This window comes from Scleropages formosus, chromosome 7, assembly GCF_900964775.1.
Source record: "Scleropages formosus chromosome 7, fSclFor1.1, whole genome shotgun sequence".
NCBI lineage: Eukaryota > Metazoa > Chordata > Actinopteri > Osteoglossiformes > Osteoglossidae > Scleropages > Scleropages formosus.
Window position 1 is genome coordinate 434,712 of NC_041812.1, and position 17,334 is coordinate 452,045.

At 53.1% G+C, this 17,334-nt stretch overlaps 2 protein-coding genes across 4 annotated transcripts; one reads left to right on the plus strand and one right to left on the minus strand.

The window, feature by feature from the left end:
• Positions 1-1,471: 1,471 nt before the first annotated feature.
• On the minus strand, positions 1,472-5,309 carry coa1 (cytochrome C oxidase assembly factor 1). The gene is made up of 5 exons (XM_018751509.2): positions 5,245-5,309; positions 3,794-3,989; positions 3,306-3,457; positions 3,120-3,196; positions 1,472-2,504 (listed from the first exon to the last, which is right to left on the minus strand). The coding sequence occupies exons 2-5, from the start codon at positions 3,885-3,887 to the stop codon at positions 2,393-2,395; spliced, it is 435 nt and encodes a 144-aa protein (XP_018607025.2). The 5' UTR covers positions 3,888-3,989; positions 5,245-5,309; the 3' UTR covers positions 1,472-2,392.
• blvra (biliverdin reductase A) lies at positions 3,996-13,923 on the plus strand. Of its 3 annotated transcripts, none has more exons than XM_018751507.2 (7): positions 3,996-5,003; positions 9,039-9,165; positions 9,931-10,050; positions 11,281-11,378; positions 11,712-11,819; positions 11,913-12,081; positions 12,754-13,923. In XM_018751507.2, the coding sequence occupies exons 1-7, from the start codon at positions 4,799-4,801 to the stop codon at positions 13,025-13,027; spliced, it is 1,101 nt and encodes a 366-aa protein (XP_018607023.2). In that variant the 5' UTR covers positions 3,996-4,798; the 3' UTR covers positions 13,028-13,923. The 3 variants fall into 3 exon arrangements, with proteins under 3 accessions (XP_018607023.2, XP_029109259.1, XP_018607024.2); XM_029253426.1 differs by having other exon boundaries at positions 11,913-12,272; positions 12,446-12,836; XM_018751508.2 differs by lacking the exon at positions 3,996-5,003 and adding an exon at positions 5,556-5,701.
• The last annotated feature ends 3,411 nt before the right edge of the window (positions 13,924-17,334 follow it).

The following is a 17,334-nucleotide window of genomic DNA, read 5'->3' on the forward strand; positions in this document are numbered from 1 at the left end:
GCCTTAAGAAGTGCCGAACAACGAAACGCCATAACTATAAGAGCCGCGTGCTGAGGGCTGAGCAGGAGCTCAGGGAGATCGTGGGACCCCCGAGTATGTCGCCGAGTGCCCTGCTGCGGCTCGGTGCTTCCGGCGCTTTCAGTTCTGCACCCTAAAGCTTGTTCTCATTCTTCCGCTCCATGTGTTTGCAGCTCCAGAAGCGCTCAACTTCGACCCGATGAGCGCGGCCACAGACGCGCAGTAAGACGTGTTCTGTCCTTCCTGTGTCGAGCTGCGTCACAGCGAGATGGTTTGATGACAGGTACCTATATGATGTGTTTCGTCTCAGAGACATGGATATATTTACACCACTGGAAGGGAAAGCTTCACTCGTCATGTCAGTTGGCTAACAAACGACCTTCTCTCAGTGGTCATGATCATTCGGATTGGCCCACAAGCGTTCCCCGTCACACGCCGTCTGTACCCATGAGCTGGTGCACTCATCTCGAGTAAGACGCACTACTTGGCCTGTTGATCGAAACACTTCCGAGAGCTGAGAAAGGCTGCTGCTCTTTGTTGCCGGAATGTTGTAATATGACAGACTGGCCACAATATACATATTTTGATCTCTGCTTAAATTCAAAAGCGATTTCTTGTATATTTCCATGTTTACTGTGTGGCGCTCAGCAAATGTAGGATGACGAGACCCCGTTCCCCAATACACACGCGTACCTCTGTGACCAGGTGTGGGCAGGCAGTCCTGAACATTGACCGCCTTTCAGATGAACCGGTGAGCGATGACTGCTAATTAATTCATCTTCATCACAGAAGAAGGGCAGGACCTGTCAGACTCCGCTGCTTTGGAAAACAGGAATCTCCAGTTGCTCCACTTAATTAAGGACCATGAGATGTTTCATATTTCTTTCTAAAACTGCAAAGCTAATTGTGACTGAAAGAACCTTCATGTGGACATAAAATGTAAAACTAAAAGTGAAACTAAAAACCTGTTGCATCTTGGAAGTTTACTTCTTTTTTATCAGACGCTTTTGTCCAAAGCGACTTCCGATGAACTCTATGTAGTGTTATGAGCCCACACACCTTATTCACCACGGTGACTTACACTGCTAGATACACTACTTACACTGGGTCACCCACCCATACGAGTGAAAGTGGAGATAAATGTTCAGACACAGAGGGTCATTCCCATTGTGCTTCACGCTCACATTAAAATTGTTTCATTGCGATTCCCTATTAAATATTATTACTGTTGCATTACAGTTATGTTATTGGATTATTTTGCATGCTGTTACACCACTGAGTGTTAAAATTGAAAGCGGCTGCCAGTTGCATCAACACCTTGAAGTTCTCGTAGGGGACGATGCTCTAGGTATCGCTGTAGCTGTACATGCAGTAGAGTAGCGGTAAAGAAGAGCCCACATGGCATCATTCATGATTACTTTGCTCCTGCGAGTCACTGAATGAACTGCATGTACATGTTGCATTTCTGTATTTATTCCAACACATGTAAAACAACAGTAGTTTATTTTTTTTTCTCCTCAACAAGTGATCATGTTTGTCAGGTAAGTTTTAAATCGCCTTGGATGAAGGCTTTTCAAGTTTCCACATTTCTCTGACAGTTCGGTCAATTGACAACATAAGGATTTGGTGATGACGGACCTTTAAGAGACCATCGAAGTGACCAAAAACCAGGAGCTGTACATTAAAGTGGGGCTTTCTGTTTCACACCATCTCCTGTATGTGTGATTTTACTGATTGATTGATCGATGAACTCGCACTGAGTTCTGCGAGGTTTGCGATGCTGAGATGCACCTGCCGATGGTGTAACGTTGAAATTCCCTTGTCCTGTTTTTCTTCATTAGGAAACGTTTCTCGCGATGCTCTCAGGTGCAGTATGTTGACTTTTTTGTGCTGTATTTGTAAATTACAGAAATAGGAATATTTCTCATTAAAATAATCAACACTATTCCTCAAATGACTGTATGTAATTGAATAAATAAATGTGTCAATACGTTGAGCAGACATGACCGTGATCTCAGACTGGTCTTTTCTCGGTCCTCATGCCGATCCCCACCTCCCCCATTAGTGGTGGTTGATGTAACAGGAGAAAAAGTTCATTCAGTCTCCTGCAAAATAATTTCTCTAATCTTTTTTTATATTTGGGCAGGAAGCGCTCATGTGGACAGCTGAAATAATCTCAACCGAAAACCCATTCAGACGAGCCTCGTGTTCTCATAGAACCGTCTGGACTTCACTCGTTGCTTCCACAGCTTGTCCTGGGTGGGTCTTCTCAGGCTGAGGCGATGCCCGGTTTGGGGAAGATCCTCCTGTTCGATGGATCAGTACGGCCGAGACCCGCGGCGAGCTGCTTGGTGACCAGTCGTCTTTGCTCGCGTCACAAATTTCCATCTTGGTCTCCAGCATCGTCTGGTTCATCTGAGCTGCTGCTGAGGACATCGATCCGGCGGCCATCCCTGAGCAGCAGAACAGCTTCTTGGAGACACCACCTGGGCCAAACGGAGACGTCAGAACAACGGTGCGTATCCAGCAGTGCAGATCATACATGAGGCTAACAAACGACTGCACGGAGGCAGGCTGTCATTTCAGCTCCTGCTAGATGTCAAGCTGCAGTAGCCTGGAGCAAAGTACGGTACTGGGACTGAGCTACAGCACTGCACCGTGTAAACTGGTTTCAGTCACACGTTACTCTGTGTGCCTCAGCCAACATTCACACTGGACACTAGTCTGGAATTGCTTCTTTCTATATCACGATCCTCGAGGATCTTTGGCCGGGTCCCGCTTGGGGTGCCTTGTGACGGGCTGGCATCCCGTCCTGGGTGCGTCCCCTCCCCCTCCAGCCTTGCGCCCTGTGTTGCCAGGTTAGGCTCCACTTCGCTGCAACCCCACTCTGGACGAGCGGTTTCAGACCGTGCACGTGTGTAACACGATCTGCCCAAGCGCCACGATTACGACCAACGTGATGCTCGTAAGCGAAGGCCTTTGGCAGCAGTGTGACATCTGCACGCTAACGGACGATCGGCTTGTGCTTCCAGCGTGCCCGGTACGCAGAGCACCTTTTCTTTTTCACCGTCACCTCTTACCGACACTGCAAAACCTCCCACCTGTTCAAGAGGGTGTCCTTGCTTGACGATGTGTAGAGGTATCCTGCCGATTTAGTTCCAGACACAGGGATTTTTATCTGAAACACACAGGAACAGAAGCACCGCTAACACCGAGTCCAGCAGGAGCTCCGCTACCCCACGGAACGGCGGCAGGAAGAGCGTGGGGGCCGGGGGCCGGGGGCCGACCTGAGCTCGGGCAGGGCTCACGCGGTTGTGTCCGTCCGTCAGATGGATGTTGTAGACCTTCAGTGGCGGAGCCCCCAGGCTTTCCATGGCCCCAGAATGGCGCTTCAGGTGCTCAAGAGCCACGCGGTAGTAATCGGAGCGGGAAAAATTCTCTGGAAGAAGACACATGGACCACACGACCTGGGTTGTCTCCAGATGTGAGCAGGACTTCTCCGTGCTGTTATCTGCTGTGCAAGTACAGCAGCGTGTACTACTGAAATGGGGACATTACATGTGTACACGATGCAGCACACAAAACACAAGTAGCACTTGCTGGGCCTTCAAGCACAAAAGGGCACAAACGTGACGAGTAAACGAGGCGCAGTCCGACTACTGAGCCCCGGACGACTGAAAGCAACGCGATGAGCGTCGGTTCCGCTGCTTCCCACAGAAGCGGTCGAAAGCATGAGTGCCCTCGGGAGACGCTTTCCGGCCCACGGGGGACTTACTTTGCATCAGGTAGTACATCGTGGCGCAGCCCCCTCCCGTCGCCACGGTGATGAAGATGGCCATCTGCTGGAGGCTCCTCAGAGGCACCGTCATTTCGCCCTGCGAGCGACGCACGCAAACCGTCCGGGCGGAGGCGAACGCAACTTGTACGCGACACCGCACTTACTCAACGCACTCTTTGCGCCAACTGCGTGCCTTGAAAAGAGGGGAGACCAAAGAGCAGGTCGCAACTCGAACTTTCTCATTCTTTCACATTTTCGTGCCTTGATGAGCCTCACGAGTCTGGTTCCGGTTGCAGATGGTGACGATTCGAGGAAAAGCGGCCGTAGACTGCGTAGTACACGAGATGAAAGATGACGCGGCTTCGCCCTCGTTGGCGCTCGAAGCTCGAGTTACGCGGGACGCGACGGGTGGCTTCGAACGAAGAGGCCCGAAGGAGCGCCGAAGGTACGGTCGGCTCGTAGTAAAAAAACCATTTCTCTTCTGCGTTCGCTGCACTCGCTGCGCTGGGCCGCGCTGGGCCACGCCGGGAACCAGCAAACGGCAAAAAAGGCGAAACTCCCAAGAATCAATGTGTGAGAGAAACGCGTCGAGCTATTTTGTATCACGGACGTTTCCGCGGAGCAGTAACGATGGAGCCGCGAATAACGTCACCGCAGCCGTAATAACGACCGGATGCACGGGTCGGGAGAGCGGGAGCAGGGCCCGGTCCCCGCAACTCGCCACGTGACGTTGGCACCCTGCTCAAGGGCACCGCATCAGGAGGTGGGATTCGAACCCACAACCTGCGGGCCTGAAGGCAGCAGCTGGGTCGCAGCCCGCAATTCCGTGTAGAAGTGGCTCGACTTTGTCCTATAAACCACGGCGACGTTTGTTACAAACATCATCATCTTTCTTGCTTTCTTCTCTCTTTGTGTCGCCCGAAATCATCGTGTGTGTGTGTGTGTGTGTTAGTTCACAGAGCGACGAATATCGACGTGTGTATAAACACAGCGAGCAGCACTATGCCATGGTGTGTGTGTTTTGTACTCCCTTTGTCGTACAGTGTGTTTACTGTGCTGTCAGCCGGTGCAGCTCAGCGACGCGTCCCGCCGCGAGACGCGGCGACGGCGACGCGACGCGCGCGCTCTGCCTCCGGCTCCTGCGCAGAAAAACCTGGCTTCCAGCAGCAAGCTGAGACGGGAATGATGAGTAGCGCCGCGTGTGACGGTGCGAGTGTGTAGTGTACTGTACTGTACTGTACTGGTATTGTATTGTATTGTATTGTATTGTATGTCACACGTCGTGAGTTAAGATAGAAATACTTATTTATTATCCCGGACGGACGCGCAGAAGTGCCCAGCACCACGCACGTGACGACCGCTTAGTTAGTTTATTAAAACGAATCGCTGAATTTCATTTTGCCAAGAGTGAAATCATAAAGAAATTCATGTACAGTGTGATGACTTACCGAAAACAGACAACGGATGCGCGACGCACCCGAAGCGTCACAGCAAAGAACTGGGCCGCCGAAAGAAAAGAAGAAAAAAAAAAAAAAAACATGGGGGCCGCCATCTTCCCTACAAAACGACAAAACTTTATTGACAACATGTGTTCACGTTCCTTTGGCCGACTCTGGATTTAGAAGCGTTACAAGAACCGAGTGTTACGCATCGGCCGTTATGTGAGCACTTTGCATGAGGAACCGGGCAGCAGCTGCTCTGGATATAGCGCTATAGCGCTGTATGTACATTATGTGTATATTCGTTCGGCGCGTGCGTGAGAGGAGATGACGTCACGGGGACACGCTCCCCTCCGGCGAGTTACGAAAGTTGCCGCAGCGGCGTCAGTAACGTCAGTGCGCGCGGCACGACTCGAGGAGCAGTTGGAGAAGAAGGCAGAGAGACGAGGGGGGGCGGTCGCGTTCGGTGAGTGAACGGAGGGCGGGAGGGACAAAGTGTCGCGGTTCTGGCGCGAGGAGCCGCCTGACGACGCCGGTGACGCGCCTCTTCTTTCCTTTCGTTTCGGCACCAACTTTCTTTCTTCTTCTCCTCCTTCTCTTCTCTCTCTTCTCCCCCGTCAGACCCGTCCGTCGCCCTTCTGCTTCTTTCTCTCAGTCCTTCCTGTGACTCAGTGTCTCCGGTCCGGCGAACAACAGATTCACCTCATCTGACGCGACTTGGCTTGGTTACACAGTTATTATTACCACAGTTAGAAACTTTTTATTATTTACCCGGTAATTTACTGGAGCGATTCGGGCTCAGTACGTGTTTGTTCAAGAGCCTCGAGGGAGGTGGATTTCGAACCTGTCCCCTGCTAGAGAGAGAGAGGGGCAGGCAGGCAGGCAGGCAGGCAGGCAGGCTCGTCTTGCTTGTTCCTGTTAGGTGGGGCAATGATCGCTTCTGGCGACCTCTACCACGTTTTACTGTGTCCCGCTCCAGACCACAGCGATCTGCAAAATCCATTCCTTGTGAACAGGAGAGAGACGCACTTGTCTTGGCAACTTGGACCTGGCCGGCCATCCATCCGTGCAGAGCGCAGAAATCATGCGACGCATTCAGTCCTTAGGGCGCAAGCCTCCTGGGCCTGCAGAACCTTCTGGACTCCGGCTCGTACTTCCCTTCCCTTCCCTTCCCGGGCTGAGGTGACGCCCAGTCTGAGGAAGATGCTCCAGTCGGACACGTCGGGACCCCGTGACCCCTGGCGAGCCGCCCCCTCTCCGGTCCCCTGCGCCTCGTACTCGCGTTTGAACTCGGACGGGAAGGATGACGAGGACGTCGTGGTTTGGAGAACCTCGCCGGAGGGCGAGCGCGGATGGACGGTACGCCAAGCGCCCGGGTGGAAAAAGAGCGCGAAAAAACAGTGGGATTCACCGAGTGCCTTGATGTACGAAGACGTTATTTGGTAGTCCTTCGTGCGTCTGGACGGTCCTGGGGCCGCTGCGCTCGCGGCTGTAATCGGGCTCTTCTCCGCACCGACTCTCTTCCTGCTTTTCGCTGGGCTCACGGGTGAGAAGGCCCCTTCACCCTGCTCGCTACATCCGAAGCGTAAAGTTGACCGCGTACCTCTTTCCCCGACTCGGCCTTTTCCTTCCTTCCTTCCTTCTCCGCATCCCACCGGAACTACGCTCTCGCTTTTCTCCACGTCTCTTTTGTCTTCGGGCAACGGTGCGAAGACCCGTCCGGCACGACGTGGCGCCGCCTGCTGCTCCCGCTGCTTTCGGTCGCAGCGAAAGGGTTCCTGGCCCAATCCAGTTTAGCTGACCTGGTTTCAGTCTCACCGAAATAAGAGTCCACTGCTGAGTTTGGACACGTGTGCGTCCACAGTTCTCTCTACGCACGCTGTCCGTCTCAGGGAGCAAGCTGTGGGAAATGGCTCGCATATCCATGCCTGCTTCTGCCCTGCCGCAGTTTGACCTTCCTCTTGAATCCGTTTGTGTCGAAGATGCGCGTGTCTCGCCGAGCGTGTCGGCAGGACGTCAGAGACGTGCGACTGCTTTGTGTCTGCGGCGTAGCTTTGGGGTGCAGGTAGTCCTTCAGAAAAGCGCGTACCCCGGTGCGAAGTTGTGTCTCTCTAGGGTTTGCCAGCTGTCCTAAGAGTGAAGCAGTAGCTTCTCGGCTCTCATCTGCTTTCCTCAGACTCCGAAATGTCTGTGACTCACATGTCTGGACAACAGGAAGTTGGTCACATTAACAGCTCTTAAGTGGGGGTTCGTTCTCTTGCAGTCAGTGCCTCCTGGTCACTAGTGCAGTGTGTCCACTTTGAGTCGCGGTTGATCTTCTTGGCAAGCTGGTGCTGTTGCCAACAACACGATGTCCAAACCACATTGTTGTCCTCAAAGTCTCTCACCAGAGAAATGTCCTCATTGTCGCTCTTCCCTGTGAGCGTTTTGCAGAACTCCGTGTGCGTGCGTGCACAGATACCGTGTCTCAATTCTGTCGTTGCACAATCATCACGCCCTCGTCCCGCATTCATGGCTACGACAGTCATGGTTTCTCACCGTTCCACAGCAGTCGGCACCGCCTTTCTCCCCGTCTTGCTTTTCCGGAAGTTCTCCAGGAACAGTGACGCATTTTCCGCCTCTGTGCTTGCGTGGCTCTCGCGCGTCCTGTCAGTCGGGTCCATCCCTAGTTGCACGACAGCGGTCATGCAAACGGATCGTTGATCTTTTCATTTTTCTGCCCATATTGCTGTGTGGAGTTTGCATGTTCTCCCTGTGTCTGTGTGGGTTTCCTCCGGGTGCTCTGGTTTCCTCCCACACTTCAAAGACATGCTGTTCAGATTTCCCGTAGTGTGTGAGTGACAGAGAGAGAGAGTGTGTGTGTGTGTGTGTGTGTGTGTGTTCCACTGATGTGTGGATGAGTGACCCAGTGTAAATAGTGCATCTAGCAGTGTAAGTCACCACGGTGCATAAGGTGTGTGGGCTTATAACACTTCATAGAGGTCATTGGGAGTTACTTTGGAGAAAAGCGTCTGAGTAAACGTAAATTTCATACTCTTTGCTGTCTGTGCCGAAACACTGCAGGGTGTCTAGTGACAACATTTTTATCATGTTTTCTGTTACAAACTCGGGGCTCGGCCTGGTTGTGTCGTCTTGGCCGTATCTCTCGTGGAACCTCCTGAAAGCGTGATGCTCTTATCAGACAGACACACACCACAGGCAGGCGGTACAGGGCATGTTAACAACACAACTGATACGACGTTGAGCTGCGTTTCTTCCAGGACCGCAGCGCTCGGCTGTTCGGGAACACGGGCTACGTAGGGCGGGGCTCGCTCCCAAAACGCCCACGCAGGGGATATGTTGTTCGGTCGCTTTCTTCACCTCCGCTGCTCGTGGGACAGAGCTGGACCTTCCTCAATTCCATAGGAAAGAGAGAAGTTCTGAGGCCTTGAGGGAAAAATTAATTTTGAGCTGAAAGGTTGCAAGTTTGAAGCCCTGCTTATGTGTGCAGTTGTGTCCCTGATGAAGGTTCCTGTCCCAAAGTGATGCTCTGAAAAGGGCGAATCGGCGCAAGTGTCTCCTGTACAGACTGGACCTTGCGAGTCACTGGGCAAAAGTCGTAAATAAAAATGAGTAAATAAAATGCTCTCTTACGACAACATTGAGGTCCTGGGCTGAGTAGCGATAGTTTGTCACTGCGTGTGTGTGTGTGTGTGTGTGTGTGTGTGTGTGTGTGTGTGTGTGTGTACGAATGTGCGTGCGTGCGTGCCCGCCCCCCACACGAACCTCTCTACAGTGATGCACTGTCTGACTTGATCCCCCAGGAAAGACCATGTTTGGCGTAGTGGTCGCAGGCCTCGGTATCGCGGGACAGGTTCGGATCAGGGACCTGCTTTCGCCGCTGCCCTCCAGCCCGGCCGAGAAGATGAGCATTAAAGGATTTGTGTCCAGGTGAGCGACCGCACACTTTTTACAGCCGGAACCCGATGATACGACCGGGCTCGGCTGCAGCACAAACGTCGAATCGGTCCCGGTTGCGTGAGCGGTGTTGGGGGGGAGGGGATGGGGTGCGGTTAGGGGGGTTCTGTTTCTGTTTGTGGGCCTGCGGGACGGTCGAGGTTTACTTTACCGTCTTTGTCTGCACCTTCTTTGGGGGAAATGTGGCCCCGGGTGTGGGACGGTGCCAGTGACACCTGCGTGCTGTACTGTTACTAGAGCAGCTGCTCGTCGAGTCACGGTTGATGGCGGCTCCCAGTGTCCCGGCGAGGAGAACCGTGGTCTGAGAAGTCGAGACGTTTCGGCAGGAAATGAGCTGGCGCCACTTCCCAGCTTGCCGGTTGCTCTGCGTCGGTCTTGCTGATCATCGCCAGTTGGGATGGCGACTAGCATGGGGTTAGAACTGTTCCCAAAGGTCGTAGGTTCAAATCCCACCTCCAGCCGTCGTAGCCTTGAGCGAGGTACTGACCCTAAATTGCTCTGGTAAAATTACCCAGCTGTATAAATGGGTCAGTACTTGTAGGTAGACTAACATGGTAAGTTACTTTGGAGAAAAGTGTCATAAATATGCATGTAAATGCACCAGAGTGAGAGTCACCGTGCTCTTTTTGGGACCTGCGTGCGTGCGTGCGTGCGTCTTTGACATTCCGTGACGTTCAGTCCGAACTGCAGCCCTAACCCAGAGGTGCGGGATGCCGTGATTCATCCTGTTTCACGCAGGAGGAACCTGCAGGAGCAGCAAGGGGTGACGCAGATCCCTCTGGATGAGGCCTTGAGCAGGGAGGACATCCATGCGGCCATCGTGAGCACGGAGAACTCGTCGCACGAGGACTACGTCAGGTATGGCGGCCCTCGCTCGTACAGCACGGTGCGATAGAATTGCGGTACGGTTTCTGTTCGGAGCTGGTCAGGTGTGTCGGAAGGAGGACTGAGTAGCTCCCCCCCCCCCCCCCCCCGGACATTTTACTTTTTCCTCCTTTTGACGTGCGCAGTATATAGTGTGCAGGGTCTCCGCAGCTGCCATGGAAGTGGTGTAAAAAGTGTACGAAGCGCTGACCTTGGAGGCCCTTGAGGTAAGCGGCACGGTGTACTAGAGCAGTGAGCTTTCGGTCCCATTTCTTGCTCAGTTACTCTGTTTTTACATCATTGTCACTGAGCTCCGCTTCCTACTTTGTTTGGTAGAGCAGCTTAGTCGTCGTTAACTAATGAACCAACCCCCAAGCACTCGTTTTCCGAAGGGTGCCGACCTACTGCACACCTGTAGAGTGGTGCCCCCCCCGAGTTGCTTTTGTTTTCAAGAAGATAGCATAAACTACCTTTTTTTTTTTTTTTTTTTTTTTTGGAGCAAATGTGTGTCATTGAGGAAGCCTGCAAGGGCGATGGCAGGTGCCTTCATCATCAGATGTTCACACTCTGCCTAATTTCTCTCCCTAGGATGTGTGTGTGTGCTTTTCCTTTGCCTTATTTCGAACCTGGTAACAAAAAGCCACGTGCTTTCAGCTGCATTGCGAGGGTGAAGCAGGATTAATGATGTGTTGCCGTTCGTCGCGCTCCAGCCGGCACAGATCACAGGAGCCGCCGTGTAACAAATGGATGGTTATTTCGGGGCCGTTTTAATGAGGTTTTATGAACATTTTCATGATTCACTGTCAGCTGTTTTGGGGCTAATTATCCTGCTGAACACCAGGTTCCCTCCTTCACTGGGACAGTTACTCCTCCTTGACTGCTGAGGATTCATCTCGCACTCGCTGTCCGCTCAACGAAGGCCCCGCCACTAAAACCCAAAATCTACGTTCTCAGCTGCAGCCTCGGTCTCTTGTGGCTCTTATGTCTTGGTAATTGCTTTTGGTTTCAGGAAGTTCTCCTCCAGCTCTCCACGCAAATGTTTCCTTTCCCCGTAAGCCTGACTGCTGTGACCGATTTTCGCCAAAGTGGTATTTAATGAGCCGGCTGTCGGTGAACCCGGCAGACCTGGCGGCTCCATTGCTTCGTCCCCGTGATGTTTCTGTGCGCTCTTCTCCAACCGGTCTGCGGCGCACCACTTATTTCATTCATTTCGCTAACAAACAGGAAGTTCCTGGAGGCCGGGAAGCACGTGTGTGTGGAGTACCCCATGGCCCTGTCCTACGCCGCTGCTGTGGAGCTCTTCCGATTGGCTGACGAGAAGGGTGAGCCGCTCCGGAGGAGATTTTGCGGTGATGCCGAGTGACCTGGACTGCGCTTTAAGGGGTGACGTGATGTGGCTCAGGGTCACCTGTGTGTGGCTCCCAAGATGTAGATCCTCGCGACTTCGTCCCATCTTTGGCAGATGGACTCTCGTTTCCCCTCGTGTGGGGTGTGACGGTCATTTGAAACTTGTAGCCGAGATCTTGTCAGAGGAGTTAGCAAACGCATCTTTGTGTTGATGTGTCGTCTTGGCGTAGAAAGTGCTCAGCAAGATTTGAGCTTGAGCATCCTGCGCCCTTGTAACGTGAGTGGCGCCGCGTGTCTCCGTGCCGCAGGGAAGGTGCTGCACGTGGAGCACATTGAGCTTCTTGCCGCTGACTACAGGCAGCTGAAGAAGGAGGTGTGTGGGAAGAGCCTCCAGGAGGGAAGCCTTCATTTCACAGGTGAGCAGCTCTGGGACCCTGCAGCTCAGGCCCTTTGGCCCACAAACGGCTTTCTGAGCTGCAGCGCAGCCCTCTGCTCTGCTTCTCCCGCAGCTGGACCCGTGGCTCCGGGCTTCGGGTCCCTGGCGTTCAGTGGGATCTCCCGCCTCACCTGGCTGGTGGACCTGTTCGGCGAGCTCAGCGTGACGGGTGCGAAGCTGACGGAGGAACCCGAGAAGAAGTACACGAAGCTCACAGCCCACCTGCTCACCCAGGACCGCAGGTACGAGTTCTCCGCCCGCGGCACTCGAAGCGACAGCTCCGTCGCGCGCGATGGAGTTTCCTCTTGTCCGAGTCGCTGCGTTTCACGAGGAGTGCGGCGGTGGACACTTAAAGCACCTCGGCGGCGAAGAGGAAACAACCTGCCCTTGGCTCGGGCCGCTTTCCTACGAACGAGAAGTGACGACGGTGAAAGTACGGGCGTCTGTGTCCTGTAAGCTTGAGCATTCAGGGCCCCCATGTGAACCTGTGTCCATTTGGTCAGTCTGTAACTCAGGGTTACTGACCGGTACGTCTGCGACTGCGTTGCCTCTTCATGCGTGTCACTCTGCTCCGCAAATTAATTCTGTCGTTGTGTCCGACGCCAGGAATTAAGGCAGGAGGTGGGATTTGAACCCGGTCATTTGGTGGGCCCTTCAAGGGCAGTGGCTCTTCCCACCTGTCCACCTGGAGACAGAAGTCCCCGCCGCTTAGAGGAGCAGGGCAGCGTCAACAGTCTGCCGCAAGTTCCTAGGGACTTGGGCGACTTCCGTACGTTTCCGCGCGTTCGTCGAGCACTTTTCCCCGACGCGACGTCGGCCTAAAAGAAAAACTACAAGGGAAGCATTTGACGTACCGCGGGAGGACCAGGACGTGCCGCCTTCCTCGCTGCTTTCACCCACTTGTTTCCCCGCAGGTCGCTCACCTGGATCGAGGAGCGCGGCCCTGGCCTGCGGCGCAACAAGACCATCGACTTGCGCTTCGACTCGGGTCGGGTGGACCAGCTGCCGGCAGTGCCGCGGGACCCCGTGGGCCTCTTTGCCCAGGACCTCCGCATCTTCGGCCGCAAGCTCCTGGGGCAGGTGGCTACCGAGGCTCTGCAGGCGGAGCGGAAGCGTGTCCTTCACTGCCTGCAGCTTGCAGATCGCATCTCCCAGCTGGTCCAGGCACCGCAGCAGAGCGCCTCCTAGTGGCAGGTGGCGTCACTCGCAGCTGTGGTGAGGGAGGCGTTGTAGTGCGGCACCGACACCCTTTAGAGCGACAGTTTAGCGGCGAGAGAGGAACTCGCCAAAATCTCTTAATGAATTTTACTAAGTGCGGGAGAGTGCTTTGATCATTTAAGTTACATCTCAAATGTTTTTTGAAAGAATGATTTCTTTTTTCCCCACTATGGTGGTTTTTCTGTTTTATTTTCCATATCACCTTCTCTTGAGCTCGTGGAAAATTGTGGATGTAGAGCTGATGAGAGAGAGGTTCCTCCCTGCGTGTGCGTGCACCATCAAGTGCTCTGTTGCGTTTCCAGTCCAGTCCAGTCCCGTACGTTGATCCTTTATTTGGGAAACTATGAAAGGAATGACAGCTGTTGTGAAATTTCAGAAGAATTGGAAGCTGAGATGTTCCTTTCCATCGTGCTGCTCTGACAGTCGGCACGCACGCTGCCGTAACACTCCGGTGCTTTGACTGGTCACTGAACAGGAGGTAATAACGTTAATGTTAATTTCTTGCATTTTTCTCCCTGTACTAATATTGAATTTTTTATGGTGTCATGAATTTCTCAGCACCAGGCCCGAGCCCAGTGCGGCCTGAGCGTTTCCGCACTCCACCCCGTCACAGTTCATGTGGAATGTGGCATTTCCTCTTAGCAGTGTGTCAGTGTGTGCCGAGGGCCGCGAAACACGGACTGGTACTTTTTACTTTAGTAAAATCAGTAAGGGGAGGAGGGGCTCTAGTTCACCAAATACTGTTAAAGTATGTAAAATACTGGGCTAAGGATAATGTACATGTTGACACTCACATTACCTGTGTCAGTTAGTCCACACTGCTGTTGTGCCTTTTTTTTTTTAAAAAAAAAAAAAAAAAAAAAAAAAAAACACTCCATAACCTAACATTTTTGCTTTTTCTTCATCCATTAAAAAGCATTTTGAAAAGCTGACACCTGCGGCAAACCGGTCTGGATACTTTTGTGTCCTTTACTTCTCTTGCCTTGCGCTAGAGGGGCGACATTCTCCAATAGGTCAGCATTTACAGCGCAACCCTGCAGTAAATCTTGTCGCTGTAGAAAGACACTTTCCTGTCCATTTCAACATCTGTTAGCTGGTGGCCACACAGTGTTGTCTTTCCACGTTTACTCCTCATGCAGAACGACAAAGCGTCACTGTTTTGTCCTGCTGCGAAGCTCATTCGTCGCCCAGTCGAGTTCTGAAGGTAATACCGTGGTACGGTGAGGATGGCACCAGGCCCTACGCCGCAGGCAGCCAAGCCGAGTTGGATGCAAGAAGCTGGGGTCCAGCGTTGCTCCCATCATCTGCTGGAGGTTTCGGTGAGGGAACCTGTGCGCTACGTCCAGCGAATGAGCTGCCGGTCGAACAGAAACAGCGACCGGGACCAAACGAACGCCAAGCTTTCCCCTCCTCCAGGTTTGCGTCACTGGACCGTTTCCATCGTGACTCTGCGGAGAGCCGCCTGTTCCTCGTGTGGACACGGGCTGGATGTGCACGGAAGGACCGCGTTCACCAGGGTACAGGGTCGGTGTTGACTTAATTTACTGTGTTTTCATGTTACTCTCTGCTCCCACAAAATGCTCCAGGTGACCTTGACTGCAGTGCAACTTTTATCATGCAAAAGAAACTCAAATTCACACCTTGTGCATCAAACAGTGATGGGACACAAGTGAGTGTTGTACATCGTTTTGTTTACCTCTGGTTGTGCCTGTTTTGTAATCAATGACTTCATGTAACATTTGACACTGCTTATTGTGTTCTTAAGTGAAATAAAGTGAGTTGTACAGAGACTTAACACACTGTATTTATTAAGAAGGGCAGGAAGCAATGAATGAATGTGGGTCCTTTAGTGCTGTCAACCAGGCTGTAACTGGAGAGTCCAAAAAAAAAAAGCTGCCTAATTTTAATGGTACATACTTACCCTAAATTGCTCCTTGTTCAATGGTATGTGAGCTTGAGGGGGGGATTTGAACCGCTGCCCTTTGCAGTATAAGGCTGCAGCTCTACTCCACTAGCAGCTCCCTCCTTTCTACTTCAGACTCACTACCATCCAGTTCCTATATTTCTCTAAAGAGCTTATGGAAGGTGGAAATTGCATTCAATGAGAATCACAACAGTGTCCCTGTCCCTGCATCCTGAGGGTGTCTCACTTTCACTCCGCTGCCAGTCAGATCCACTTTCTGCTCATTTCCCATTTCCACTACTGCTCCATGTTCACATCTCACCCTGGGTGGACTAGACACTCCCCTGTGGAACCCAACAGCACGCACACACACAAAATGTTTACAACTGCTTGTCCCAAGAGGTGGTGCAACAAGCCGGAGCCCAATCCGGCAACACAGGGCGTAGGGGACAAATGAGCGAGAGACGCAGGAACCCCTGCTGCAACGAGCCCTCACGTCCCTCAGCTTGACGTTTCATTCATCACGTGTCTTTTGGCTCTCGTCGGACAACGTGACCAGAGAATGATGGTGCAGCGGTTAAGCTGGTGCACTCCTTCCAAATCGACAACACCACACCAGTACGAATGAGTTTCCTCTGCCCGTACAGCGGCTCCGAAGCAAGTAAGGGCAGATACGGAGGAGCTCCTGTGTCACGGCAGCTGGAATTTCTAAGGGGCTCCAGGTGAAAGCAGGGAAATTAAAGATCCTCATTCGCGCTGCCCCCCTGTCCAGCCCATCTAGACAGATAGGTGTGAGGGTCTGCCGTCTTCACGCCCTTCTCCCTCTGCTACAGCAGGTTCCCGATCTTCTCCTGCACTCTTGCAGAAAGCCGAGCTCATCCGCGCAGGGAAGTAAAAGCCGAGAGGCCGACGTTCCGCATACCTCCGAACGCGTGAACTACTTTCTCGGATCCCTCGGAACACTGCTGCTTGGGAACGTTGTGGGTCCAGCTCACCTTCCAGGTTCATCACCTTCCACAAACAAACATCGCATTGCTACACCCGAGCTGCGAGAGGCATACGACGCACACGAAAAGGTCTTCGTGTGCCTTCCGTGCTAGTAAAACTATGACGTGGGTCGAGGGAAACGTCCATCAGGGGGCAGGAGGCCACACGGCCGTCCCCGAATCGGCGTTCCGGAGCTGCGGGGCTCGGCGGAAAGCGCCGGTCCTGAGGCCGAACGGACAGCCGGAGTTCGGGGCCTCGTGTCGTCCTGTTAAGTCCAGCATGCTGGACTTTCCCCTGTGCCACGACTCGATGACGATATTGCAACGAAGCCCCTCAAGTTTCCCGAAGACCATTGAGGAAATCACGAGCTTCTGGGGACCCTTAGCGCCGTCTCGCTCTCGGTGCTCGCTGGGTCTGACAGCGTGGAACCACGTCGTCTACACTGGCTCCTGTGGCTCGAATCAAAGGGGTTTCACGCAAATACGTACGTTTACGCTCAAGGCACCGGGGCTGAGAGGTATATCCACCAGCTGAGCGCACTCTCCACTAAGCGGTCAAAACCGCTGACTGAAGGCTCCTTAGATCCTCTGGAAACCCTCTTGTCCAGAACAGGGCCAGGGAGGTCTGGAACCTATCCTGTAGGCATAGCGCATGAGACAGGTTACAGTGCAGTGAAGAAACCAGCCAGCCCATCACAGGGCAGGCAAACGCACGCACGCACGCACGCACGCACCTACCATGGGCAATTTAGGCTCACCGATTCATGTGAAATAGGTGTTTGGATTGCAGAACGACACCAGAGCTGGATTTAAACCCGCGTAGCCCTCGCTACGGCGTCCAGCAGGACTCGGGACGTTTGGACCGTGCACATGCGCAGAGCAGGGCCTCGTTCCGCAACGTGACGCACGAGCGACCTTCTCGTTTAGGCCATTAGCTGGACGGGCTGAGTCACGACCCGAATCTGGACACGACCGATCGCTTCCCTTGGGGATCCGGCTTCCGAAGAGTCTCCCGTTTCCCGGAGGACAGACGTCGGCGCCTCGGAGCGACACGGTCCATCAGAACTTCACCCAACCGCTAGCGGAGTCCCTCCGTCGACCGGGGTCGGTCCATGGTTCTGTTTGATCGGTGCTTTCAGAACCTTTCGTAGCGACCTAAGCTAAGCTCCCATTGGCACATTTTACCTGGGTACCGGTACCACTTGTACCCATTACATCGAAACAAAGATCCACAAAAGCGTTGAGGTGACGCACAGCACTATCTACCCATTAGTGACTGTACCTCTTTCACTCACTCACTCACTCACTCACTCACTCACACCTTTTCACTGAAAAACAGTGAAAAGAATGGCAAGAGTTCAGGGGGAAAAAAAACAGCAGAACGAGGA

What these genes read in the sequence shown, in the direction of transcription:
- coa1 (XM_018751509.2), bottom strand. Translation starts at nt 3,887, where the DNA reads ATGACGGTGCCTCTGAGGAGCCTCCAGCAGATGGCCATCTTCATCACC. An exon ending in TGAGCCCTGCCCGAGCTCAG is followed by an intron (nt 3,197 to 3,305) that starts GTCGGCCCCCGG and finishes TGTGTGTTTCAG; the next exon opens with ATAAAAATCCCTGTGTCTGG. An exon ending in AAGGACACCCTCTTGAACAG is followed by an intron (nt 2,505 to 3,119) that starts GTGGGAGGTTTT and finishes CGTTTGGCCCAG; the next exon opens with GTGGTGTCTCCAAGAAGCTG.
- blvra (XM_018751507.2), top strand. Translation starts at nt 4,799, where the DNA reads ATGCCATGGTGTGTGTGTTTTGTACTCCCTTTGTCGTACAGTGTGTTT. An exon ending in GAGTAGCGCCGCGTGTGACG is followed by an intron (nt 5,004 to 9,038) that starts GTGCGAGTGTGT and finishes TTGATCCCCCAG; the next exon opens with GAAAGACCATGTTTGGCGTA. An exon ending in TCGCACGAGGACTACGTCAG is followed by an intron (nt 10,051 to 11,280) that starts GTATGGCGGCCC and finishes GCTAACAAACAG; the next exon opens with GAAGTTCCTGGAGGCCGGGA.